This window comes from Microcaecilia unicolor, chromosome 7 (assembly GCF_901765095.1).
Source record: "Microcaecilia unicolor chromosome 7, aMicUni1.1, whole genome shotgun sequence".
NCBI classification, from domain to species: domain Eukaryota; kingdom Metazoa; phylum Chordata; class Amphibia; order Gymnophiona; family Siphonopidae; genus Microcaecilia; species Microcaecilia unicolor.
In genome coordinates, this window is record NC_044037.1 from 82,195,537 (window position 1) to 82,222,559 (window position 27,023).

General features: G+C 43.3%; 1 protein-coding gene across 1 annotated transcript; it reads right to left on the reverse strand.

The window, feature by feature from the left end:
- Positions 1-512: 512 nt before the first annotated feature.
- On the reverse strand, positions 513-26,800 carry LOC115474257. Its single transcript, XM_030209643.1, has 9 exons — positions 26,715-26,800; positions 26,351-26,464; positions 21,820-23,502; positions 16,945-17,044; positions 11,377-11,525; positions 10,319-10,431; positions 6,467-6,556; positions 2,752-2,874; positions 513-1,145 (listed from the first exon to the last, which is right to left on the reverse strand). Exons 1-9 carry the CDS (start codon positions 26,782-26,784, stop codon positions 933-935), a joined length of 2,655 nt encoding a protein of 884 aa, XP_030065503.1. The 5' UTR covers positions 26,785-26,800; the 3' UTR covers positions 513-932.
- Between the last annotated feature and the right edge of the window lie 223 nt (positions 26,801-27,023).

Here is a 27,023-nt window from a genome sequence, read left to right on the forward strand (position 1 = left end):
ATTTCCCCATGTTTCCAACATAGTCTGTTATTGTAGCTGAATATTAATCTTGGTGCCCAACTACTAAAGCTTAGTGCATGCTAACATTAGCGGATGCTAAATGCTGCATATCCTATTTTATACCTATGAGCCATATGGCACTTAGGGGCCCTTTTTGTAAAGGGTTGCCAAGCAGCAAAGGGCTTGCTGCATAGCAAACTGTAACTACCTTCGGTCCAGTGTGGCTGCCAGTGGTAGTTCCATCTTGAGTGTGCGCCATGGAAAATTTTTCAGTAATTATTAGTGTAGTGCTAACCCGGTGGTAATTGGCATTGCCCTGTTACTGCTGGGTTATCGCGGGAGTCCTTACCACCACCTGAATGGCGAAGGTAAGTGCTCCTCCCCCACATGGCCAAGTGGTAAATGCAATTTTACCGCATGGCCATGTCAATTTTTAGCCTTTTTTATCCACTGCGGTAAAAAGGCCCCTGGCATGTGGCAAAAATGGCCGCCACCACTACCGAAGAGCCCTTTTTACCGCAGCTTGGTAAAAGGGCCCCTTAGTGCATACTAATGTCCCTTAGCGCACTCTAAGTTTTAGTACAAGGGTTCCTTTGTACCATAAGTGTAGTTTGGGGTCAGCTTGGAGACAATGCCACCTCCCCTCAGTGCTGCAAGTGCTAATGTTGAATTGCACCCCTTCCCTCACTTCCCCTTTGCTCCATCTCAAAGTGAACAAGCAAACTACACATATGCCTATTACTTATTATAAGTAAAACAGCACATTCTCCTTTCTGGTCCTTATGTCTGTGTTCTGTAAATCTTTAGAATATTTTGGAGTATCTTCTTCAGCATATGGCCAGTCTTTCCTATGTGGTTCATGATAATATGTGTCATCAGATGTCTCTGCACAGTAGCTGCCTTCTGTAAATTCCTGCTTCTTCATAACAGTTTCAGTGTCTTTCACATTCCTCATCACTCATACTAAATCCTCCATTCATATAAGATTTCTGGGGATTCTGTTCAGTGTCCTTGGTATGTGTTTGGTCTGGGCTAGTGCTTGATAGATGTGATGTCTCTTCTTGTTCTCTAGTATCACCTGTGAAGGCACTATTGATGTGGCCATGCTTGTGTTTCTGTTGCACTTTTTCTAATATTTGCAAAACCTGAAACCAACAAACAAATTAATTAAAGAACTGTGCTAGAATTTCCCCCCTAATATATTCAGAAGTTTAGAATTTATTTTAACTTTTATGAATGGCCTCAGAACCTCAATGCACACTTAAGGTGAATGTATTCACATTCAATCAAATATTTAGTTTTTCATCTGTAATAATGTTTTTTCTTTATTTTTGAATTGTTATAAATGACTACCTATGATATATTCTTAGGTGTATGGCATCAGAAAAAAATTATTATAAATGTCTGATGATGAATTTAACCCAGTTAACTGGCATTGTCCTACCTCACATTTGTCAAAAGGCATTTGACAAAGTACCTCATGAAAGACTCCAGAAGAAATTGGAGAATCATGGGATATGAGGTAGTGTCCTATTGTGGATTAAAAACTGGTTAAAGGATAGAAAACAGAGAGTAGGGTTAAATAGTCAGTATTCTCAATGGAGAAGGGTAAATAGTGGGGTTCCTCAGGGGTCTGTGCTGGGAGCGCTGCTTTTTAGCATATTTATAAATGATCTAGAGATGGGAGTAACTAGTGAGGTAATTAAATTTGCTGAAGACACAAGGTTATTCAAAGGTGTTAAATCGTAAGAGGATTGTGAAAAATTACAAGATGACCTTACGAGACTGGGAGACTGGGCGTCTAAATGGCAGATGACGTTTAATGTGAACAAGTGCAAAGTGGTGCATGTGGGAAAGAGGAATCCGAACTATAGCTACGTAATGCAAGGTCCCATGTTAGGAACCAATGACCAAGAAAGGGATCTCGGCATCTTTGTTGACGATATGTTGAAACCCTCTGCTAAGTGTGCTGCTGCGGCTAAGAAAGCAAATAGAATGTTAGGCAATTATTAGGAAAGGAATGGAAAACAAAAGTGAGGACGTTATAATGCCTTTGTATTGGTCCATGGTGCAACCACACCTCAAATATTGTGTTCAATTCTGGTCGCCGCATCTCAAAAAAGATAAAGTGAAATTAGAAAAGGTACAGAGAAGGGCGATGAAAATGATAAACAGGATGGGAGGACATCCCTATGAGGAAAGGCTGAAGCGTCTAGGGCTCTTCAGCTTGGAGAAAAGACAGCTGAGGGGAGATATGATAGAGGTCTTTAAAACAATGAGTGGAGTGGAACGGGTAGACATGAACCATTTGTTCACTTTTTCCAATAATACTAAGACTAGAGGGCATGTGATGAAGCTACAAAGCAGTAAATTTAATATGAATTGGAGAAAATGTTTCTTCACTCAACGTGTAATTAAATTCTGGAATTTGTTGCAAGACAATGTGGTAAAAGTGGTTAGATTAGTGGGGTTTTAAAAAGGGCTGGACGACTTCCTAAATGAAAAGTCCTTATACCATTATTAAATTTACTTGGGGAAAATCCACTGCTATTTCTGGGATAAGCAGCATAAAATGTATTGAACTTTTTTGAGATCTTGCCAGGTATTTGTGACCTGGTTTGGCCACTGTTGGAAACAGGATGATGGGCTTGATGGACTTTTGGTCTGTCCCAGTGTGGCTATACTTATGTACTTTAATCTTGTTACACCTGTAACATCAGGAAAATAACTGATATTAGATAAAGAGCTTACCTGTGATTTGGGGACAATGCCAACCCTAAAGAACCCGACATTCCCACTCTCAATCTTAGTGCAGTCCACAACAGTGGAGGCAATATTCTCTGGAGAAGGCCCATCACAAAGAACTCCATCCACCTGTAAAGAAAAAGAACAAATGCATTTTATAATCTACTGCAACAGACTGGGGAGGAGCAATTTCTACCGCTGAATAGCCTTTTGTTTTGGCTTTGGATTTTAGATTTAATAATATGATTTGTCCTCATCTGAAGTCAAGATGAGTTACTGTCAGGTACACAAGTTATTTCTTTGCCCAGTGGGTGCAAAATCTAAGTTATAGCTGAGGCAATGGGAGAAGCAAGCTTTGAATCCTGTGTTCCCTGGTTCTCAGCTTCTGGATCCATTAATTTGGTTCAGAGCCAGAAATATCTCTAATCCCTGAACACCAGAAGGTGATCTGGATTCCAGGTTAACAAAAACAGAAGAAGGCTATTTATATTTTTATCTTAATATCACTTTTATTTTTTAATCATTAATAAACTGACTGAAAATTAAGGGATTTGGAGTGGAGGAATAGCCTAATTGTTAGAGCAGCAGCCTGAGATCTGGGAAGCCAGATTCAAATCAAGCTGTCACTCCTTATGATCTTGGGCAAATCACTCAACCTTCAAGTGCCTGAGGTACAAATTTAGGAGCCCTTGCAATAAAGGGTGTAAAGAAGTTAACGTGGGGTTAGTGCATGGGAACAAGCTACTGCACATAAACATTATGGGATGGTCTGCCTATTACCACATGTTACACCATACATCATTGGGAGGGGGGGGGGGGGGTTCTGAATTTTTCTTGAAGGGAGCATGGCATGAGTGGAAAGTGGGCATGGAAGCTGTAGCCAACTAGCACACTGTACTTACCGTGCACTAACTGGCTAATGCAGAGGAAATGTGGCAACCTAAAAAGGGGGTGGTAAATGGTCCTGTATTAACATCCTGCAGGCACCACAAGCTAAGGGTTATATTAACAAACAATCTGTAATAAAAAAAAATAGAGAGAAGGCCTCCAAAAAGTGCTGCATTAAGGGGTCCTTTTATTAAGTGGCAGTAAAAGGACCCATGCAGTGGCATCAGCACATGGGTTTGCCATGCTCCAAGAACCCCTTTTACCACTGCCAGTAAAAGGCTTTTTGTTTGTTTGTTTTAAAAAGGAAATGGCTGTGTGGTAAGTTTAATTCTTGCTGCGTGGCCATTTCCTGGGGGAGCCCTTACCACCACCTAAATAGGAGGCGGTAGGAGCTCTGGTGGTAACCCAGCAGTAATCAGGCAGCGCAGGGTGCTGCTGATTACTACTGAGCACGCCCCCAGTCCTAGAAAATACACAAGTATTTTTTAGCACCTTAGTTGCCACATACCAAAAGCCGAAACTAGCACCAGACTCCTGAGCGAGCCTGACAGTAGGCCTGATTTGGCACATGGCAACGCGGCAGAACAAGTATAGTCACTTTGTAAAAGGGACCCTAAACCTGGGTTTAGCACACAGTAAAATCCTGTATTACAATGTGTTAAGTCCAGATCTCAGTACACTTTAGTACAGGGGTTCCTTAGATTGTAAGCTGTCCAGGGGCAAAACAAATACTGTATCGGAATGTAATTTGACTTGAACTACTGAGAAAGGTGTGAGCTACACTGAAGTTCCTAAATTCAAATTAGAAAATAATAATTTGCTTCAAAAAGTCTAGTAGATCAATGTTTAGCAACACACCTCCTGCATAATTTAAAACAGATGAGAAATATGTTTTAAACTGAATTTTGTTTCAGTGGTAGTATAAGTGCTGCCATTGAAAATTAGCTTATAATTTTAAATGGATTTGTTGTCAATGTAAAATTATCGCTATTCATACACAGAATAAAAGGCATAGGGCCGGATATTCAGCCAGTGGTACTCAACGTTTTGCTGAATGTCGCCAGTATTATACCTAGAAATTCAATGGTGGGCTATAGGCTCCGGCACTAAATTTCCAGATTTACGGAACCAGCAAAACCATAGCTAGTTATATGTATACCTGACCTTGATCTGTCCTTTCCATTTTCAGGGCACAGACTGTAGAAGTCTGCCCAGCACTAGCTTTGCTTCCCAAATACCATTGTTGCCACCCAATCTCCGCTATGCTTCTGTGGATCCATTCCTTCTGAACAGGATTCCTTTGTGTTTATCCCATGCATTTTTGAATTCCATTACCGATTTCATCTCCACCACCTCCCTCGGCAGTTAAGTGCAATATTCAGCATTCAGGTCCCCTTTTACCAAACTGCGGCAAAAGGGGGCCAGCGCGTGTTTTACACGTGCGCCGAGGCCCCATTTTACAGCAGCTGGTAAAAGGGAAGTCTCACCTTCCTGCAGGAAATGGCCATGTGGCAAGTAAAGCACTTGCTGCGCAGCCATTTCGAGGGGTAGCCTTACCGCCAGTCATTGAGGTGGCGGTAAGGGTTCCTTTGTTAACCCAGTGGTAACTGGGCAGTGCTAGCCTTACCGTTGCTTAGTAAAAGAAGCCATTAAGCAGTTGTGGTGAGCCACATAAAGATAGGACTGACTTTTATGTGGCCTTATTTATATGGTTACCTTGACTGGTTAAATGCTAAATATCAGCACTTAACTTGCCAAGTGCTGACTCCAACCCTGGAATGCCCCTAAAATAGCCAGTTTTGATTTGGGCACTGACCAGACTTTTTCAGTGGCAATAACCAGTTAAGTGCAGGTGAACATGACTGGTTAGCCCAAACAAGTAATTTAACCAGTGAAGAGCCATTCTAGCCAGTTAAATTAATTTGAATATTGACCCCATAATTTATAAGTTCAGTTGTTGACTTTTGAGGATTAAGGTATACATTTGTAGACCACCCTTGGCCGTCCATAAATGAAACCTCTTTATAGAATGTATAACATTTGCTGTTTAATGATTGAAATGGCCAAATTTCTATTGAGCCGATATTCAAACAGACATATGTTCACCAGCTGCTGGTGAACATGTGTTTCCACTCTCTGTTGATGGTTGGCCACTGTAGGCCAGCTTCTATATATGGCACATGAAAACTCCATGCAGAATAAATTTCCGCCTAATCGTATTCTGTAAGCAGCACCTATATTTAGGTACAGTATATAGAATACGCTTAGTTGATATCACAGCGCATAAAACTATACGCATCCATTTACACCAAGGGAAACATGGCATAAATGCCAGCATGTAGATTTAGGCACATAGGGGCATAGTCTATAACAGTGTACCTAAATTTTGGAACACCTACAAAATGTCAATTTCCCCGCCCATAACCATGCCTCTTTTTGGATGTGTGCACTAGAATTAAGGCACAGTGTGTTACAGAATATGCTTACCAAGTTGTTCACGTAAATTCTAATTACTGCCAATTAGTGCTCATTATACTTGTTAAGCCAATTAAGTTACGCACATTGTTGTAGAATATGCTTAGATTTTGGCACAGAACACTAGTCACGATATATAGAATCCGGGGGTGTAAGCATAATATCCAGCCAAAACTCCTTCTGACCTGCCTAATACTATCATATAGTGAAGGAGCTGAGGGAGTGCAAAGTGAGGGGATATGACAAAATTGTCCAGATTATCTTCATATATGAATTACAGCAAGCTGTATTACACACATTTCATTTATTTCCACTTTCTGCAAGTTCCAAGCCAATGCTACTTATTACTGAAAGTTACCTTTTTCCCTAGCTTGGCAAAGACCTGGTTGTGGTGAGTGGTATCGGCTTCCCCTGATGGATTGGCTGATGTGACAGCAATGGGCCCAATCTAATAAGAGACAGAAAATACAGTGAGATTGTAACTGAATCAAATATAATATGGTTGGCTTTGTGAAAGTGGTGGCTGGCTGTTGGGAGAAAGAGAGACAGAAGAGTGAGGTATTTAATGGCACTTCCAACCTGCAATCAACCAGATGTAAATTTTAATGTAATAGAAAGTTTATGTAATAGAAAGATTATTATGGTAGATACACCTCTGAGACTCAACACAGTGCTGTGTTCTGGCATTTCTGCCTGCATCAGGAGTCTGTAAGTGTGTAGCTGGTATCAAACAAAAACTTCTGGACTCCTTGTGTGTAAACTAAACAGAGGCACTTTTCAAAAAAGCTGCTGCTCATAGAACTGCACTGTAGAGCAAAGTCTTATCTCTGTAAGTCTGTTGGGATTACAGGGGTGTAGCTACGTGGGGCTATGGAGGCCTGGGCCCCCATAGATTTGGCCCTGAACCTCCCTGCCGACGACCCTCTTGACCCCCCTCCTGCCGCCAACCCGCCGTCGCCTACCTTTGCTGGCGGGGGACCCCAACCCCTGCTAGCCGAGGTCCTCTTCTTCCTTCGTTCTGTTTCTGAGTCTGATGTCCTGCACGTCCTGCACGTGCAGGATGTCAGACTCAGAAACAGAACGAAGGAAGAAGAGGACCTCGGCTGGTGGGGGTTGGGGTCCCCCGCCAGCAAAGTTAGGCAACAGCAGGGGAGGGTTGGCAGTGGGGGGGGTCAAGAGGGTCGTCGGAAGGGGGGGACAAGGTGATGGTGACGGCAGCGGCGGGGGGGGGGGGGGCTAAAATGTGCCCCCTCAACTCGGGCTCTGGACCCCCCTCCCGCCAGTCTGGCTACGCCCCTGGTTGGGAACCATGCTGATGTGGGTTTGGGGGCTGTGGCTTTCTAGAGGTCTTATGTGTCATCATACTACTACTACTACTACTTATCACTTTTATAGTGCTACTAGACAAACACCCTTTACAAAATATTAGTTTTGATGTGCATCTCACACCTAACTTTGGGCACAAGCACTTATTCCTGCAAAAAGCTGGTGTAAATGCTGGTAGCTAATTAATGGCAGTTGGGCATGTAAATTACTTTATTCTATAACATAGCGCCTAAATTCTGAGAACAACCCATGTATTTCCCATGACCATATCCCCTTTTGAGTTGTGTGCTGTGAAAGTTAGGTACACATGTTATAGAATAGGGCAATGTTTCTCATGTCCAGTCCTGGAGTACCCCTTGCCAGTCAGGTTTTCAGGATATCCACAGTGAATATGCATGAACCGGATGTGCATACACTGCCTAAATTACATGCAAATCTCTTTCATGCATATTCTTTGTGGATATCCTAAAAACCTGACTGGCAAGGGGCACTCCAGGACCAGATCTGGGAAACACTGGAATAGGGCATAGGGCCAGTGGCGTACCAAGGGGGGGGCGGTGGGGGCGGTCCGCCCCGGGTGTTCACCGCTGGGGGGGGGTGCCACGGCGCGCGCCTGCTCAGCGTTGGCTGAGTTTGCGCGTTCGCTGCAGCCTGCAGCTCCCTCTCTGCCCCGGAACAGTTTCCTGTTCCGGGTCAGAGGGAGCTGCAGGCTGCAGCGAATGCGCCAACTCAGCCAACGCTGAGCAGGCGCGAGCTGCGGCACCCCCCACAGCAGCGTGCACCCGGGGGGGGGGGTTCTTTTGCCAGGGGGGTGCTTTGGCGGGGGGGGGGGGGGGTGCTGCACCCGGGGGGCGGGGCGCCGCCCCGGGTGTCCGCCCCCCTAGGAACGCCACTGCATAGGGCCGATTCACAAGTAACTCCTAATTACTGCCAATTAAGTGCTTGTTAACTCCAATAACTGTTAGTTCCTAATTGAATAATTAGTTTATGAGCATTTCTGGCATCCATTCTCAAATTTGGGTGACATCTACAGAATCCAGGGGGGCAGTGCAAAAGGTTTGTGCAATATGCTATCCCATATACTTTTTGCAAAGTGCAGAGCTATGCAACCACAGAGAAGCTGGGATGGTGGGACCTGAGGCAAGCACAAAGACTCTCAGCCCAGGAATTTGGTTTCTCTTTAGTTTCCTGTGTTGTTTACGAGATTTTTCATTTTGTTTGGGAGTTTTTAAATTTTGTTTTTTGTTTTGAGGGCAATATCATTAAAATGTACATTATTACATAATAGTGCACCCTATTCTTCAATAGTTTATCTGTTGATATACATATGCACATTATTGAACAATAGGGTGCACTATTAAGCAATCATGCACACTATTTGCACAATAGTGCATACTGTTACACAATGGTGACACAGAAAAAAACAATTCTTCTTGCGATGGTTTAAAAATGGCACGTTCCATGTCATTTCAAATTATGCCCAGTCATAAACAGCTAAGGGAAGCAGAGTGCTTCAGTTTAGACTGAGGGAACTGATGAGATTCTAGGGTCAATCAGTTTTCTGAGTGTCAGCTAGTCTATTTGTTTTTTCTTTTTTTACATTCCTGGACTTTGGACAAGAGTGATGCTTGACTGAAGAGAGACAAGAAGAAAATGATTCATGCCAGATCAAAAAAAAAGTTGTGATACTTTTGAAAAGACCAGCCTGTAGTATATGGGTTTTGAGACAACATAGGTCCCTTCTTCAAGATCAAGTACTGCAACATTTTCTTTTCATTGGCTATTTAGCAAGGTATTCCAGCTTATTATGAATCTGAGTATTTTTTTTCTAGGACCAATGCATGCACTAGAAGTGCACTAGTGAATTCTGCATGAAAAGCAAAGGTTAGGCTCTACTAGGCTGGAAGTTAGAAATCATACAATCAGTTAATTTCTCATGATTATAATGGAGAAACCAGATTTCTGACAAACTGCTGAGCCAGGAAGTAAACAGGGCTTCTTTTGTTTTTCATTTACCGTATATGTTTATTTATGACATTTATAGCCCACATTATCCCAAATAAGTTTGAGTTCAATGCGGCTTACAATCAACAGTATGTTTTTTTTGTTATATTTGTACCCCGCGCTTTCCCACTCATGGCAGGCTCAATGTGGCTTACATATACAGGTACTTATTTGTACCTGGGGCAATGGAGGGTTAAGTGAATTGCCCAGAGTCACAAGGAGTCACAATACAATAAACAGTATTGGATACATAACCAAGAATAATGCGTAAGAAAGTAATTTGTTGTAAGAATCCAATTTTACAATACAATATCATAAACACTGGGATAGCTATGGATGTTTAACATTTAGAAAACCTATTGTGAAATTGTACATGAAACAAAGAGAAAGTTAATGGTAAATAGAGTAATAACCAATTCAGGTAATAATTAATTGTTTGAGATATGGTTGTTCTTTGTGAGGGTTTGTTTGAATAGGAACGATTTGAGGATTTTGCAGAATCTAGTATTTTCCTGTATATTTCTTATTTTGGATGGTAAGGAGTTCCACCATTTGGTTCCTAGGTAAGTGAAGTCTGTAGAGTGGACAGTTTTGTAGATCATTTTGCAATTTGGGAGGTGTAGTCTGAGTTTCATGCCTCATATTTAGTGTTTCTTTGAGGTAAGTTTATTAGTACCATATAGTCTGGAGCTGTGCCATTTAGTATTTGAAAGATAAAGGTACATAATTTGAAGGTGATTCTTGCTTTGATGGGAAGCCAGTATAAAAGATTATGTATATTTTAATGCTATTATCCACAGAGAATGTATAGATCTTGTGGAATATAAATACAGTTAAAATAAAGATAAATAATTAATGAAAAGACTCGGTAGTTACATACCAAGTCAATCAGGTGTGTGGTTACAGAGCAGTCTGGAATCCGGATGGCGATGCTCTGAGGAGTTCCAATATACTTTGCAGACTCTTTTAATCCAAAGCAGTCCAGCCACTCTCCTGTAAAAGAGGAAACCAGACCACACATAAAGCAGCAATGCTAAATCTGAGTCTTCATAATATCATCTAGCTTGACTTTACCCCTTCTGTTCTTGGTCTTATCTATAGATTTTCTTGCTTCCTCCTCCCCTAAATAATTTGTTTGTATATGATATTTTAGAATGAAATGGTTCATGGTTTACCTATATTGTATCATATACTGCTGAACTGTTGGCAATGGCCAATAACAGTAGCCCAATTTATTTAGATTCATAATGATGGGAGCAGTAAGATGCGATTATTTATTTATTTATCTATCAAATTTATAGCCTATCTATCCAAAGCATCTACATGGGTTACAACTTGCACTCATAAAAGTTGACCCAAATTCAAAACTAAAACATACAGTACAATAAAATGAAACATAAAACCTACAGCAAAACTAAAAAAAAAAAAATCCAAATTCAGCATCCAACGTTTCCGCCTAAGCGTATTCTGTAACATTTAGGCACATATATAGAATATGCTTAGTTGATATCCCAGTGCCTAAAACTACAAGCCTCCATTTACACCAACGAAAACATGGTGTAAATCCCTGTGCACTGGGCCATATTCTACAACTACACATGAACATTTTGGAACACCCACAAAACACCCATTTCACAGTCTATGACACACCTCTTTTGAACTGCGTGCATTAGAAGTTAGGCACAGTCTATTACAGAATATGTTTAGGGAGTTGAGCACGTAAATTCTAATTATTGCCAATTAGTGCTCATTATTGCTTGTTAAGTGCCATTAACAATGCAGATTAGCTTGTTAAGTCAATTAAGTTACGTGTGTTATTATAGAATACGCTTAGATTTCAGTGCAGAACTACTCCTAAAAATCCAATTGGCTGTGAGATCTATTTGGGAAGCCCTAATGTGAAGAGCTGCCCACGAGACAAGAGACCTTTGGCCTCACCTCTTGGAATCACCAGACTAATGGAGGATGGCCAAGCCTCTTGCATGAAGTCCCAGAGCAGTGGACTGAACAAATGCTTTGCTGGCTCCAACTGCTTCAGACTGGAAATCCACAGGGACATAGGACGTTCTTCAGCTTGCAGTTTTGTTCTAGGAAGAAAATTAACAAAATTAATAAATATAAAAATGAGTTGCATTGTTTTTATTATTTGTAGTGAAAGTTCCCTTTTGTCTTATTCCAGTTCTTCTGGATCCAATACTCCAATATGTCATTATATAGAAGCTTGGGAGTCAATTTTCAAAATAACCATTTTTTTTTAACGACTCAGAGTAGTTTTGAACTGTCTTCATTAGGTGAATTTTCAGCTAAACCTAAAATTCGACCAGCCAGAATTTAACTGGAACCCAGCTAACTCCTGAAATTAGCTAACATTTGAAAATTAGCTCCATTAATGATGACAGAAGAAAAAGACTAATTGGCCCATGCAGTCTACCCAGTTATTCCTGTTCACACTGCAATGAACTATCCCAGATAGTAGCTTGTCCACTTGTACTGTAGATTGTCACCTAGTCAAGTCAGTTTCCACTTTTATGTGTTTTTACTCCTTTACCATTCTGATTAGATGACCATGCAAGTTTCCATATTTAATGTAACACCAGTGGTGTGCTGGTAAATTTTTAACAACAGGCTCTCTCCCCGGTCCACCTCGCCCCTGCCCACCACTGTGCCCCCCCCCCCCCCCCCCATCCACCTCTGCGCCCCCCCTAAAATTGCAGAGCTGGCTATAGCCGGGGGGGGGGGGGGGGGGGGCAATGCATTACTCTCTCCAGGAAAAAAAAAATTAAATGATCCCAGGTTCCAATCTAATTCATGTTTAATATGGGATAAAATGCCATAAATAAGTAAATAAATATAAACTTTTAACGTTCAGCACCTGATTCCAAACACTATAATGAAAATAAAATTATTTTTTTCTACCTTTGTTGTCTGGTGACTTTGTTTCTCTGATCATGCTGGCCCAGTATCTGATTCTGCTGCTATCTATCCTCTTAACTCCGTTTCCAGGGCTTCCTTTCCATTTATTTCTTTTCTTTCCTCCTTTCTTCTTCATTTCTGGTCCTCCACAGACTTGACTGTACAGTGGACCCAGCTTCTGCCTATTTTCTCCATCCATGTGCAGTTTCTCTCCTCACTTCCTTTTCCCTCATCTAATCTCCTTCCTCTATCTTCCCTCCATGTCCAGCATTTCTTCTCTCTCCCTTCCCTCCATCCATGTCCAGAATTTCTCTTGCCCTTCCTTCCATCCATGTCCTGAAACTCTCCTCTCTCCCCTGCCCCTCTCTACCCATCCATGCCCAGCATTTCTCTCCCCTGCCCCCCTCTGCCCTTCCATGCCCAGCATTTCTCTCCCTTGCCCCCCTCTGCCCTTCCATGCCCAGCATTTCTCTCCCCTGCCCCCCTCTACTCATCCATGCCCAGCAATTCTCTCCCCTGCCCCCCTCTACTCATCCATGCCCAGCAATTCTCTCCCCTGCCCCCCTCTGCCCTTCCATGCTCAGCATTTCTCTCCCCTGCCCCCCTCTGCCCTTCCATGCCCAGCATTTCTCTCCCCTGCCCCCCTCTGCCCTTCCATGCCCAGCATTTCTCTCCCCTGCCCCCCTCTGCCCATCCATGCCCAGCATTTCTCTCTCCTGCCCCCCTCTACTCATCCATGCCCAGCATTTCTTTCCCCTGCCCCCCTCTGCCCATCCATGCCCAGCAATTCTCTCCCCTGCCCCCTCTGCCCTTCCATGCCCAGCATTTCTCTCCCCTGCCCCCTCTACTCATCCATGCCCAGCAATTCTCTTCCCTTCCCTGCCCTCCCGCTCCCAAACACGTCCAACAATGTCCTTCGCCCCCACCCTCTCCTCTCGCTCCTATCCGTCAGTTTCTCTTACCGCCCTCAAAGCGCCGCTTATTTAAAGTGCTGCTGCCCGTCTTCAGCCTTCCCTGCTTGTTTCGGATGAGTTCTTCCTTCAGTCCCGCCTTCGCGGAAAAAGGAAATGACGTCAGAATGACGTCAGAAGGCGGGACTGAGGGAAGTACTCATCCGAAACAAGCAGAGAAGGCTGAAGACGGGCAGCTGCGCTTTAAATAAGCGGCGCTTTGAGGGCGGTAAGAGAAACTGACGGATAGGAGCGAGAGGGGAGGGTGGGGGTGAAGGACATCGTTGGACGTGTTTGGGAGCGGGAGGGGAGGTAAGCATGGCTTGTGATGGCGCCCTCCTGCCATGCTTACCTCCCCTAATGGAGCCGGCTCGCCCCCAACAACAACCGGCTCGCAAGAGCTGTCAAAATTTAATAAGCGGCTCTTGCGAGCCGGAGCGAGCCGGCTCCAGCACACCACTGTGTAACGCCCAGTCCTTCTACCCATCTACCAAGATTTCTAGTAAAGCTTCTAAAACTAATGAGATTGTTTCCTAAATATGTGGCTTCTTCAGTCATCATGGCTTTACTAGATGGCCTCCAGTCATTATCAATGTGCTGGTACCTATGTCCTTGGTGTCTGTGGATTCTGATAGTACCAACTTGGCAACCTGACCCTTTTTGCTCCTTTTTATTTTGCTGGACAATACCTGGCAACCTGCAGCCATTGAACCAGAGGCCTAGTAGAAGTTGTAGCCTACTAGTTCCAATTCGGCTATCCTATGCCTCGCTTTTCCCAGCAACAGTGATCCTGAGCTTGCTAGATCTTGGAAGCAAAGCATGATTGTTTCTGACTAATTCTTAGAAGGAAGTCCACTATGGAAGCCAGGTGTCATAGTCTGCAGAAGACAGACAACTCTCTACTGCAGTGGTGCTCAATGTTGGTCCTCGAAATCTGCAAACTAGTTGGGTTTTCAGGATTTCCCCAATGAATATACATGAGATCTATTTGCATGCACTGCCTCCATTGTATGCAAATAGATCTCATGCATATTGATAGTGGAAATCCTGAAAACCTGAATGGGCTGCAGACCTTGGAGACCGACATTGAGCCGCCCTGCTCTACAGTATTTTTCCAAGGAAACATGGCACACGAGCATAGGTATGGGTGGGCCTGGGCCCACACAGTCTCAGCTCAGGCCCACCAAAAATTCCGACACTCTTACAGCTGTTGGGGATCCCCAAGCCCCATCAGCTGAAGATGTCCTTCAGCAGCCAGAACAACCCCCCCCCCCTCCCCACTTCGTGCACATGCTTGTTTTTTGCTCATGCCTGAAAACCAAGCATGTGCAGGAGGAGAGAGGCCAGCATGGTGGCAATGGTTGGAAAGTGCCGCCGGCTGTAGCAGGTAGGAAAATCACTTGTTTTGGCTGCCGAAGGACATCTTCAGCTGGTGGGGCTTGGGGATCCCCCGCCAGCTCAGGTATTTATTTTATTCTTTAGGGTTGGTGGTGCGAGGCAGGGGCAGAAAGCTCATGTGGGGGGGGGGAGGATTGTATGCTGGGCAGGGGCAGAAACCACATGCAGGGGGATTGTTTGCCCACCCAGTTTGGGCTCCGGCCAAACCAGAATGCTATGTCTGGCTACGCTAGTGATGTGGCATGTAGATCATGAAGGGGAAATTCTATTTATAGAATTTCTATTCTATAAAGGGCATCTGATCTTTTTAGAATACTGGCATAGTGCGTAGGTCACACCTAACTTTGGGTGCCGGACTTACACCTGAAACAGGTGCTGAAAAAAATAATGTGCTAAGCACTATTCTATAAACAGCACTGAAAGTTAGGCGCTGTTTATAAAATACGCTTACCCTGGATTCTATATAACATGACCTAAGTTGTGCTCACAAAGCCGGTCATATTCTGGAGCTGCGCATGCAACTTAATTAGCTAACAAGCCAATCAGTGATGATAATTGCCAATTAAGCAATTATTGACACTAATTGGCATTAATTAAAATTTACGCACACAGCTGTATAAACGTATTCTGTAATGTGAAGCAAGCAAATTCTAAGTCACATGGAGGGGCATAATTGAACGGCGTCGGCCATCTATATGGCCGGCCATCTTCGGGGCCAGCTCCACAAAGGGGCGGTGCCAAATGTATTATCGAAAAAGATGGCCGACCATCTTTTCTTTCGATAATACGGTTGGGGCCGGCTAAATCTCAACATTTAGGTCAAATGTTAAGATCGCCGGGTTTACAGATGGCCGGCTTTAAAAAAGTGGAAAAAAATCCAAGTGCTTGGGCTTTTTCAGTAGTACCAGTGCGATTTGAACCACCCACCTCTGGATTATGAGCTTGGTGCTCTAACCACTTGGCCACAGCTCCACTTACTTAAATGTCCCTCCCTTTTGATTATGCCCCTTTAGTTCTCTCTCAGCCACTCACAGACAGCTAAATGGGCTGTGATTAGCTGAGAGAGACCCCTGTCTGTGATTGGCTGAGAGAGACCTGAAGGGGCATAATCAAAAGGGAGGGACTTCCAAGTAAGTGGAGCTGTGAAAAAAGTGGTTAGAATGCCAGTCTTGTAATCCAGAGAAGGCCAGTTCAAACCCTACTAGTACTACTGAAAAAGCCAAGCAAAAATAATTTTAATTTAGGACGTCCCTGACAAGCATTTGGATTTTTTTTGGGTGGGAGGGGATTGGTGACCACTGGGGGAGTAAGGGGAGGTCATCCCTGATTCCCTCGGATGGTCATTTGGTCAGTTGGGGCTCCTTTTTGAAGTTTGGTCGTGAAAAAAAAGGGACCAAGTAAAGCCGGCGAAATGCTTATCAAGCCTGGCTTTTTTTTTCCATTATCGGGCGAAGCCGGCCATCTCGTGAGCACGCCCCTGTCCCGCCTTCACTACCCTACTGACACACCCCCTTAAAATTTTGCTGGCTCCGCGACGGAAAGCAGTTGAAGCCGCCCCAAATCGGCTTTCGATTATGTGCATTGTTATAGAATACACTAATTTTGTTCCTAATTTAGGCATCAGCATTTACACTAAGTTTTACTTGGCATAACTGCCCGTGACTAAATGTAGTTGCATGGATGGGCGCTTGGTGTATTCTATAAACCACAAGGACATTTAGGAATATTCTATATAAAGTATGCCTAAATTTAGGCATACCTTATAGAATATGCCTAGGCATATTTTATTTTTTGGTGCTAATTTTTTAGGCTTGATATATTGAATTTAGCCATTAGCGCCTAACTTTAGATGTGAAGTTTTACACCAAATAAACCCTGGTGTAAATTCTTGCATCTAAATTAGGAGCGGATCCCTCTTATTCTATAATAGTGTGCATAAATTCTAGGAATGTCCCTGATCTGCTCATGACCCTCCCATGACTTCGCCCCCTTTTCATAGCCACATGACTAAAAATGCAAGTGTAAAATTCAATTGTCAGTTAGTGCTGATAATTGATTATTAGCACCCAATTATTAGCACTAAATAGCTTGTTAATCAATTAAATTTTAAGTGCATGCTAAATGGTTCTTTTACTAAGGTGTGCTAGCGTTTTTAGTTCACGCCAAAAATCAGCTGGCACTAAACACTGAGTCGCCCATTATATTCTTGGATGCCTTTGACCACACTATGCTGAGGAACACTTACTTGTATGCCTTCTCCACAGCACCAGGGCGATTGCAAGCTGCCACCAGTACGTACACCGTGTCTGTGGGGATACCACAAGTTCCCCCATCCATCATTATTTCTGCAATAGGAAATGAATCAAGGGATAGAATCCATTCGATGAATTAGATCAAGCATTGATTATTCACCATGACACAGAATAGTTAAAGGATTTTAATTCTTCAGTTAAATTTCCATGCGTGGATTGGACTGGCAGCTTAATAGGGTTGGCCAGCCAGAAAGTTTTCATGTAATTTCGTTGTTGTTTCAAAACAAATGTTGTTAATAGTGCACACTATAGACTAGATACTATATATGGCATTGAAAAAATTGGTGCAGAAAAAAACATGCTTAGCACTATTTTATAACTCACCCCTAATGTTAGGCATGGTTTATTGAATACACGTGGAGGGGCATAATTGAACGGAAACGCCTATCTCCATGGGCGTTTATCTCCGAGAACGGGTCCATGAAGGGGCGGGCCGAACTGTATTTTTGAAAAAATGGACGTTTTTGAGCTGGGCATTTGTTTTTTTTAGCGATAATGGAAACTAAAAACGCCCAGCTCAAACGTCCTAATCTGAGCCATTTGGTCGTGGGAGGGGCCAGGATTGGTAGTACACTGGCCCCCCTGATATGCCAGGACACCAACTGGGCACCCCTAGGTCAGTGCGGTGGACTTCAAAAAAAGCTCCCACATGCATAGCTCCCTTACCACGGGTGCTGAGCTCCCAACCCCCCTCCCCCAAAACCCACTACCCACAAATGTACAACACTACCATAGCTCTTAGGGGTGAAGGGGGCACCTACATGTGGGTACATTGGGTTTTGGAGGCCTCCCATTTACCAGCACAAGTGTTACAGGTGGGGGGGGGGATGGGCCTGGGGCCACCTGGCTGCAGTGCACTGTGGTACCCACTAAAAGTGCTCCAGGGACCTGCATACACGCAGGCCTCTAGGACTGGTTGCTGCTATATAACATTGGCACACCAGTTGACACCTGAAGACTAATCTCTCCGAAAACATCCTTTATTGGAATAACCACTTTTACTCACAGTTAACTGCAGATCAGAGGTTGTGCCCCACTGGCAACGAATCTCCCTGGTACTGAGATGAGCAGTAGGTCAGAGCTGGCAGAATGCTGTAAATGCCCTCTTTCAGCCACATTCAAGGGAAGAACTAAGTTGTCTAACGTGGCTAACACAGGAAAGGGAACTAAAACTGGCTTACAAAAATGGCCACTACCGCATGGACTACAACAGGAAACACAACAGGGCACACTCTGACCCAGTAGGCAGGGGGAAAAGCACCATGGGAGAAGAGCCTACCAACTACCAACATCGTGAGACTGTAACACAAGCTAATGAAATCACGGAGCCCAATACCCTACACCTACCAGAATGCAATGCTGATGTGACCCTGTACTGCACCCGAGAGCCACAACTGACCCAGGGAAAGGCTGTGACAGGATCGAACACATTCTCCTGTCATGGAGGTGGGTACGGCATTTGAGGCTGGCATAGAGGGTGGAAAAAAAGTTTTTAAAGTGGGGTTTTTTTGGTGGGAGGGGGTTAGTGACCACTGGGAGAGTCCGGGGAGGTCATCCCCGATTCCCTCCAGTGGTCATCTGGGCAGTCGGAGCACTTTTTTGGGACTTGTTCGTGAAAAAAAAGGGTCCAAAAAAAGTGACCCAAAATCGTGGTAAAACGCCTTTTTTTTTGATTATCAGCTAAAGACGCCCATCTCTCCTGGGCTGATAACCACGCCCCAGTTCCGCCTCAACCACGCCTCCGACACGCCCCCGTCAACTTTATTCATTTCCGCGACAGAGTGCAGTTGGAAATGCCCAAAATCGGCTTTCGATTATACCGATTTGGGCGCCTTTGCGAGACAAACGTCTATCTCCCGATTTAGGTCGCACTATAGGCGTTTTTCTCTTTCGAAAATAAGCTGGATAGCACCCGGACCCATGATTAAATTTAGGTGCAATCATTTATGCAAACTAAAACCTGGTAAAAATGCCCGCACCTAACTTAGGTGCAGATCGGGCATATTCTATAACAGTGTGCATAGTTTCTAAGAATGACCACGACCCACCCATGCCCCCTATTGAGATCCAATTTACTTGCACCACTTTATTTATTTATTTGTTTCATTTGTACCCCACATTTTTCCACCTCTTTGTAGGTTCAATGTGGCTTACATAGTGCCGGGGAGCAGTTGCAGACTCCGGTGTATACAAATACAAGGTGAAGAAATCTGAGCGCTAAGCTAGAGTTCTATAATGGTATCTGGGTGCCCAGATTCCATTATAGAATACAGCATTAAGTTAGTACTTGTGCACCAACATATAGACATTGATATTGCGCTGGCAGTCAGCACCACTAATCGTTTAACCATACACTGTGCTCAGTTACGCACACTTTGTTGTGTTATCTACCAGTGCATTATTTTATGACTTTATAGGAATACATATATCTAGTGCAACCATTGGTATTGATGGCCTGTGTCGAGTCGGCGATACCTGTTATTAATATTAGAATAAATTATTGCACTACATCATTCATTTGCTGGACTTTTGTGTCACCTTTGCTGTTTGTACTTCTGTTTTTGTGTGGAAAGGTTTGTTCTTTCCTTCTTTTTTTGTTTATCTGGCCCTTCAGCACCAAGTTTCAGCATAGTACCTAAGTGCATGTACACACTATCTACCGTTTCACCACTGTTTTGTCACATAACTGCCATTGTTGCACCAAATGCTAGTCGCCAAATTGAGGCTTAACATTTGGCACACTATATAGAATGAGGACGATAGTGCATACTTTTCTTAAAGAATGTGCATGATTTGCACATAGTGGGCCGTCTTTCCCAATAGTATGCACTATTACCATTCATTTCAAATGACAGCTGATCCCTATGGCATAGTCCATTTTGTTTAAAGCTCAGAAGGCCCGGGAGTTATTAGATTTCCATTCCTACTATTAGTTTGTACTCACAAAATGGCAGTATATCAAATCTATGACCCTTTATCTTTTATTTGCAAATGTAAAATTTTATGTCTCAAAAATGTCGATAGTGTGCATAATTAAAAGTTTACACATTTATAAAGAACAGCACCATCCTTTGTAGGAAATTCTTCAAAAATAAATTTAAATATTATGCAAAATAGTAGACCATCCTGCTTATAATCGAATGAGAAAAACGCCCAAGTTCCGACCTAAATCGGGAGATGGACGTTTATCTCACAAAAACGAACAAAGCGGTATAATCGAAAGCCGATTTTTGGACGTTTTCAACTGCACTCCGTCGCGGATGCGGACAAAGTTGATGGGGGCGTGTCAGAGGTGTGGCGAAGGCGGAACTGGGGCGTGGTTATCTGCCGAACAAAGATGGGTGCATTTCACCGATAATGGGAAAAAAGTATGCGTTTTTAGCTAGAATTTAGGACACTTTTCCTGGACCCTGTTTTTTCACGAATAAAGCCCCAAAAAGTGCCCTAAAGGACCAGATGACCACTGGAGGGAATCGGGGATGACCTCCCCTGACTCCCCCAGTGGTCACTAACCCCCTCCCACCACAAAAAAATGATGTTTCACAACTTTTTATTTTCACCCTCAAATGTCATACCCAGCTCCCTGGCAGCAGTATGCAGGTCACTGGAGGAGTTGTTAGGGGGTGCAGTGGACTTCAGGCAGGTGGACCCAGGCCCATCCCCCCTACCTGTTACAATTGTGCTGCTTAATGCTTATTAGTCGTCCAACCCCCCCAAACCCACTGTACCCACATGTAGGTGCCCCCCTTCACCCCTTAGGGCTATAGTAATGGTGTAGACTTGTGGGCAGTGGGTTTTGAGGGGGATTTGGGGGGGCTCAACACACAAGGGAAGGGTGCTATGCACCTGGGAGCTCTTTTACCTGTTTTTTTGGTTTTGTAAAAGTGCCCCCTAGGGTGCCCGGTTGATGTCCTGGCATGTGAGGGGGACCAGTGCACTACGAATCCTGGCCCCTCCCACGAATAAATGTCTTGGATTTATTCGTTTTTGAGCTGGGCGCTTTCATTTTCCATTATCGCTGAAAAACAAAAACGCCCAGCTCACACATTGTTGAATAAAACATGGGCGTCTATTTTTTCCCAAAATACGGTTCGGTCCGCCCCTTCACGGACCCGTTCTCGGAGATAAACGCCCATGGAGATAGGCGTTTTCATTCAATTATGCCCCTCCATATCTGCAAATCAACCCATGGCTTTGTACATTAACCTTTTGAAAGGTTATAAACATGAAAATTATCATGTTGTGTATTATGTAGTCAATTTGATTTGAAACCTGGCCCGTGGTATTTGAATTATCCAAGATATTAAGCACAGCTATCTGAATATCTATACAGCATGGGGAGTGCCACTGCTATCCAGTTAGCAGCAATGATGAAACCACTATCGAAATAGCTCTCTAGATTAAGATAGAAAAGCATTTTTTCTGTTCTAACTTTATCTAGATAATTATTCAGATAGTTGTCCAAATAGGGCTGTTCTCTGGATAATTTACTCCTCTGCCCACCCACCATCATGGCACTGTCCAGATAGTGCCAAAGCATCTGTAAGGATATTCTGTGGAACTGTCCATAGAGTGCCACGGAATATCCACAGATTGACTCTTCTAAGGGAATTATACAGATAAGGGCTGCTGTTATCTGATTGATTCCTTTTGAGTATCCATCCTTAACACTTTATTTATATAGATGCCATTCATTGCTGAAATATTATGTACATTTTAGCTACAGTTCAGATGACTTTCAATCTTCTATACTTAAAAAAAATCAATCATTCTTATGCCTAGTTCTACCTTTCACAGTGGATTCATACCTGCAATTTTCTTGACTGAGGTTGCTCTCCTGGAAGGGAGGTGAGGACACTTGGAGCTTCCACCTGCAAAGCCACTAAGTTTTACTAAGGGGGTGCCAAGTGGAATCTGGCAACTTTCAAAAGTGCTGTTAAACAGAGCAGAGAGGAAGCAGTAGAAGCTCACCAGACCAAAAATGATGGTGACTGCAATGTCATACCCAACTGGGAGAACATTAACTGCATCCAATAGAAAGCTAATGAGGATGAGGTTAAAGGTGAGAGAATAAATGAACCAAGCTTTGTTTAAAAACAAAGTGCAGAAGACAATGAAACAGTTAAATAGCATGAAGCAGATAATGCCCACAGCCATGTTGAAGCCCCTTGTGGACCCATAGAGCCCGCCGTATCTAGTAAAGCCCCAGATGGTCCACATCATCCCATAGAGAATATAGGCACTGCTTTCTAGTGTCTTGCCACGAGAAAAGGCAACTGAACCACAAATTAGTTGAAAAAGTCCTCCAGCTATGACAACCCATGGAAGAACGACAGTGACAAGTGGTGTCTTTGAGTCCCCTGTCATAGTAATGGCAAATGCTGCAAGGACACTGCAAGCATGGCCAAGCACCTCCGCATCTGCATATTTGGAATAGCCAAGAAATGGAGCCTGGAGGTCTTTTTCTTGACGCAATTTTAAAAAACTGGTGTGAGAGAGCAAATTTTTGACTATATCTTTTCCTATGGGAATTTTTGAAACTGCTTTAGTATTGTAAAGGTAAACCAGTTCCATAAGAGCAGAGGCCACAAAAATAGCCACATTTATGCCTTGTGATCCTCCATGGAAAAACCCATTGGGGTGACAGGCCACAGCAATGCAGTAAGCCACAAAAGAGAGCAAATAGAGGCCTTCTAAGAGACTTCTACAAGTCATAAACAGTGCCAGAATGAAAAATAAAATTGCAAATACTACCAGAAAAGGGACAGGGAAAACTGGTTCAGCAGATTGCCACATTTGCAGTAAGAGGCAATAACCTTCAGCAAACCTCAGGATAGAAGTGAAGCCAAAAAACGTAGCCATTAACATATCAAAGCAGCGGTAAGATAAAATACAGACCCCGGTCTGAAATATTCCAGCAGCCCACAGCCATGGTACTTGACCAACAAAGAGTTTGTTAGTCACACCTAAAAGTTTGCAGCCAAACACGCTAGCAGATACCATGTTCAAGATTAAACCAATTACAATAAAGTCATTTCTACCAGTTCCTTTGACTTTCGTCTGGTCATTGACTTTATGTCTGGATAAATCTGTGCCGGGGAGGAGGATGCGCTTCTTGCTGAGGAAGTATAGAAGCCTGGCTACCCCAAAGTAAGCACAAGTAGTACAGACTATCAAAAAATTGCTTGCAACGGCAGAAGAACCAAAGCTGCTATTATAAAACATGGCTATCATGTGGGCAGTGGAGAGAGAAATTGCAATAGCTATAATAGAAAGGATAGTTTCTTTCTGAAGGATGCCTACAGTTGCAATGATTAACAACCCCAAAGTGAAAGCTGCTAGTCCAGGAACCATTGCATTACGCAAATCAGTGGCACTTAGCACCCCTTGGCCGAAAAGGATATGAATCACTCCAGCACTGCACCATAGTGCTGAGATGGTCAGACAAAGGGACACAAAAAGTGAGAAATTTTCTTGACTCTTTCGAATTCCTGTCCAAGAAAGAAAACAATGAAAGGAATAACGTTTATTAAACCAGGCTGAAGACTGATTATCTTATCTTATAGCCACTTAGTGCAGTTTTTTATTTGATCTATAGACAATGAATACATGGATTCTATTGGGGTCTTTTACTAATGCTTGGTTTGACTTATATAGGTTTTGTCCTATACTGAGTATACAGACATATTGAGACGCTACGCCAGCAGAGAATCACAAAGGTCTTTATTAAGACCACTCGACCTCAAGATCCATTTTTTGGAACCACAAAGATCAGCTAAGACTCCTGAGGCAGGCCTGTGGCCGAAACACAGTTTCTGTGTCGAGTCATTGAATAAAGTGGTACTTTGAAATCTTATATCCCGTTTCCCTGGAGTCATTGGTCCACTTCCCACTCTTTTTACGCTATTTGAGTAATGTGCAGCAGGGCCCATACGAATAAAATGGGCCCTGCTGCAGATAACTCAAGTTAAGCTTTAGTAGAAGACCCCCTATATTCTCTAGCATTACGATTAAAGTCCTTAGTTCAAGTACACCTGCATTATTAGGAGCTCCAGAATTGCTTAATGGCCATGGAGCAATGTCCATCAATGGTCTGTGGATGTAACATACTAGTAGAAGGCTGTTTCTATGTTTATGAGTATTTCCTGAGTCAGGAGCATAGCCATACCTCACGGTGGGAGGGGGCCAGAGCCCGAGGTGGGGGGCACATTTTGGTCTGCTGCCCCTCTGCGCCCCCACATCCTCGCCATCCTGCCGCCCTGCCACTGCAACAACCTTGGCCCCTGCTAGCTGAAGCCTTGTCCAGCGCCGGTCTCTGGTACCACCGCATTGCCTGCCCTGCTCTCTCTTCCCCTCACATCTTGCATGCGCCTTTTAGTGAAATTGAGCATGCTCAGTTTCACTAAAAGGAGCATGCTGGACGTGAGGGAAGACAGAGGAGGCAACGTGGCGGCTTTTTAAAGACTGGCACTGGATAAGGCTTCAGCTGGCAGGGGTTGGGGACCCCGCCAGCAAAACCAGGGGCCCAGAGGAATTGTGGGGAGCCCAGGCCCCTGTGGCCCCATGTAGCTACGCCACTGGATTCAGGCTTAAGTTAGGCCCTGAGTACAGAGTGCTAATCATGAATTCTATAGCCATGTTTCCACATGGAACTGCCATTATAGAATACTAGCTTAAGTTCCTATTTTCGCACCCAAGTTTGGGGCTGTTTTACTAAGTATCGGTAAGCCCAATTCAGGCTTACCAATTGTCATTCTAGAACTACCGCCAGCTGGTGGTAGTTCCACAACCCAGCTTGTGACATTTCTGGTGCTAGTGGAAATATTCCAAAAATATTTGTGAAGGGGGTTACCCAGCAGTAATTGGGCAGTGCCACATGCCACCTGGTTACCGCCGGGTTAGTGTGGGAGCCCTTATCACCACCTCAGTGGGTGGCAGTAAGTGCCCTCCCCCCTCCCCCACAACCTTACCTCATAGCTGTGGCTATTTTTGGCCTTGTTATCTGCTGTGGTAAAAAGGGCCTCAGAGTGTGGCAAAAACAGCCCCTGCCACTAGTGCAGGGCCCTTTTTACTGTAACTTAGTAAAAGGTCCCTTTAGGCACCAGTATTTATGCCAACTAAAGGCTGGCATAAATTCTCATGTCTAAGAACAGGCATATAGGCACCTAAATGTAAATATTCTGTAACAGTGCTCCTGACCTGCTCATGCCCCTCTCTTGGTCTTACTCCCTTTGGAGTAGGGTGCCAGAGAAATTAGGGATTAGACAATAGGTGCATAGATCAGTTGTGTGTGTAACTCCTAATTAGTGCCTATTAGCATTTATTAAGGCCAATTATTGTCAGTTATGGCTATGTGCCAACTGAGTGCTAATCAACCAATTTGCTTATGCACATTTATGACCAAGCACCCAATTCTGCACCTAACTTTGGGTGCCTTTATTGAATGAGGGGGCCTGTGAATTCTGAGAATATTAACGGGTCTCATTTCAGAACCTGCAGCATTTTTGTTCAGGTTCTTTGTTCAAACTTCAAATAAATATATTTGTGGTAAAAAAAGAAAAAGCATCACTAGGATCAAAGTACCAGATCCATATGCCAGACCTCTGAATATCATCTACATAAAGTGTAACTTGAGTCAATCAGTCCTTGTAATCAGTCTGTCAGAACTCCTCTGCCAGTACTGTACCAAGCTCCATCTCTTAGTTACCCCCTACACTAGATCTATGCAGTTACTACCATCAAAGAGCTGCAGAAAGGTTTGATTTACAGAGTAAACAAAATATGCAAATATATGTAAATCAGTCTGATGAGCATTCCTTGCAGATATCTTAAGAATCAAACCTGTCTATGGTGTGTTAGGACTGGATTTGAATATCCTGCTTATGTCCTGAAATTTTACCATCGATCAGTTATCTATTGTACTATTTGTCATCTGAACTTGCAATATTGGTCTTTACTAAGAGTTAAAGATTTTTGTAAATCACAGTAAAGAAAGAATTCTATACAGTTTGTCAGTTTTTCCATCACTGCAAAAGAAATCACAGAAATGAAAGCAGGTCTGGTTGCAAAACCCATCTCATCAGTTTGGGTTTTATAAAAGCATTCAAAATAAAATGTTTCTCTCTTCTATTTTTTTTTTTTTTGAGAATGTGTTTATTAGTTCAGAACAAGGACAGGTTATACATAAGACCACTAATCCATGGTAAAACATAGCTAATACAGAAGAATAACATAGAATAAGATGGGAGGTATCACAAACATAACAGGGTATCACTGTTTTGCTCTTAATATTTGGAAAATTAAATATTCTCGCTTAAATATGCTAAACATCTGACTTACCTGCATATGCCAAAACAGCAGCTGTAATGAGCAGCAGGATACCCAGTGCTGTGCTGGGAATGAGAGGAATAGCACTTGCAAGACTGTAATAATTTACTGCCAGCAATAAGGACCCTGAAATCAAATTATCATAGCAGAGGAAACATTATTAGAAAAAATAGGCAACAGGGAATAAACGTGCCTTGACTTGAAATAATTAAAATGTTAACAAGCAAACTACAAATTCAATCTAATAACTAAGATATATGTATATAGAAATGGTGATGTAAGCTAGCAGGTTTAAGTTCCTATCGACGTTATTAAAACTTGAACTAAAAATATGAATACCACCACAAATGAAATGTGGCTCGATGGCACCCCTTACCTGCGGCTATAGAAAGGATTCCCACAGAATAGTGTAATGTCTCAGGAGCTTCGTTCCCTGCCTGCTCCATGGCTGAATCTTTGACTGACAGAACTAAACTTAACTGATCTCACATCACAGCCTCTTCTGGCTACTTATAGGAACTGACAACCAGAGTGTGACGTTTCTCCTAGGCCCCACCCACTGCCTTTTCCAAATCATTCAAGAATGAAATCATTCAGCTTTTCTCCTTCCTTGTAGGTAGCTGGGAAACTCCAGTTTCTTTATTGTAGTCTGCAGGGAGAGGAGGGGGAGACTCAGAAAGAATGA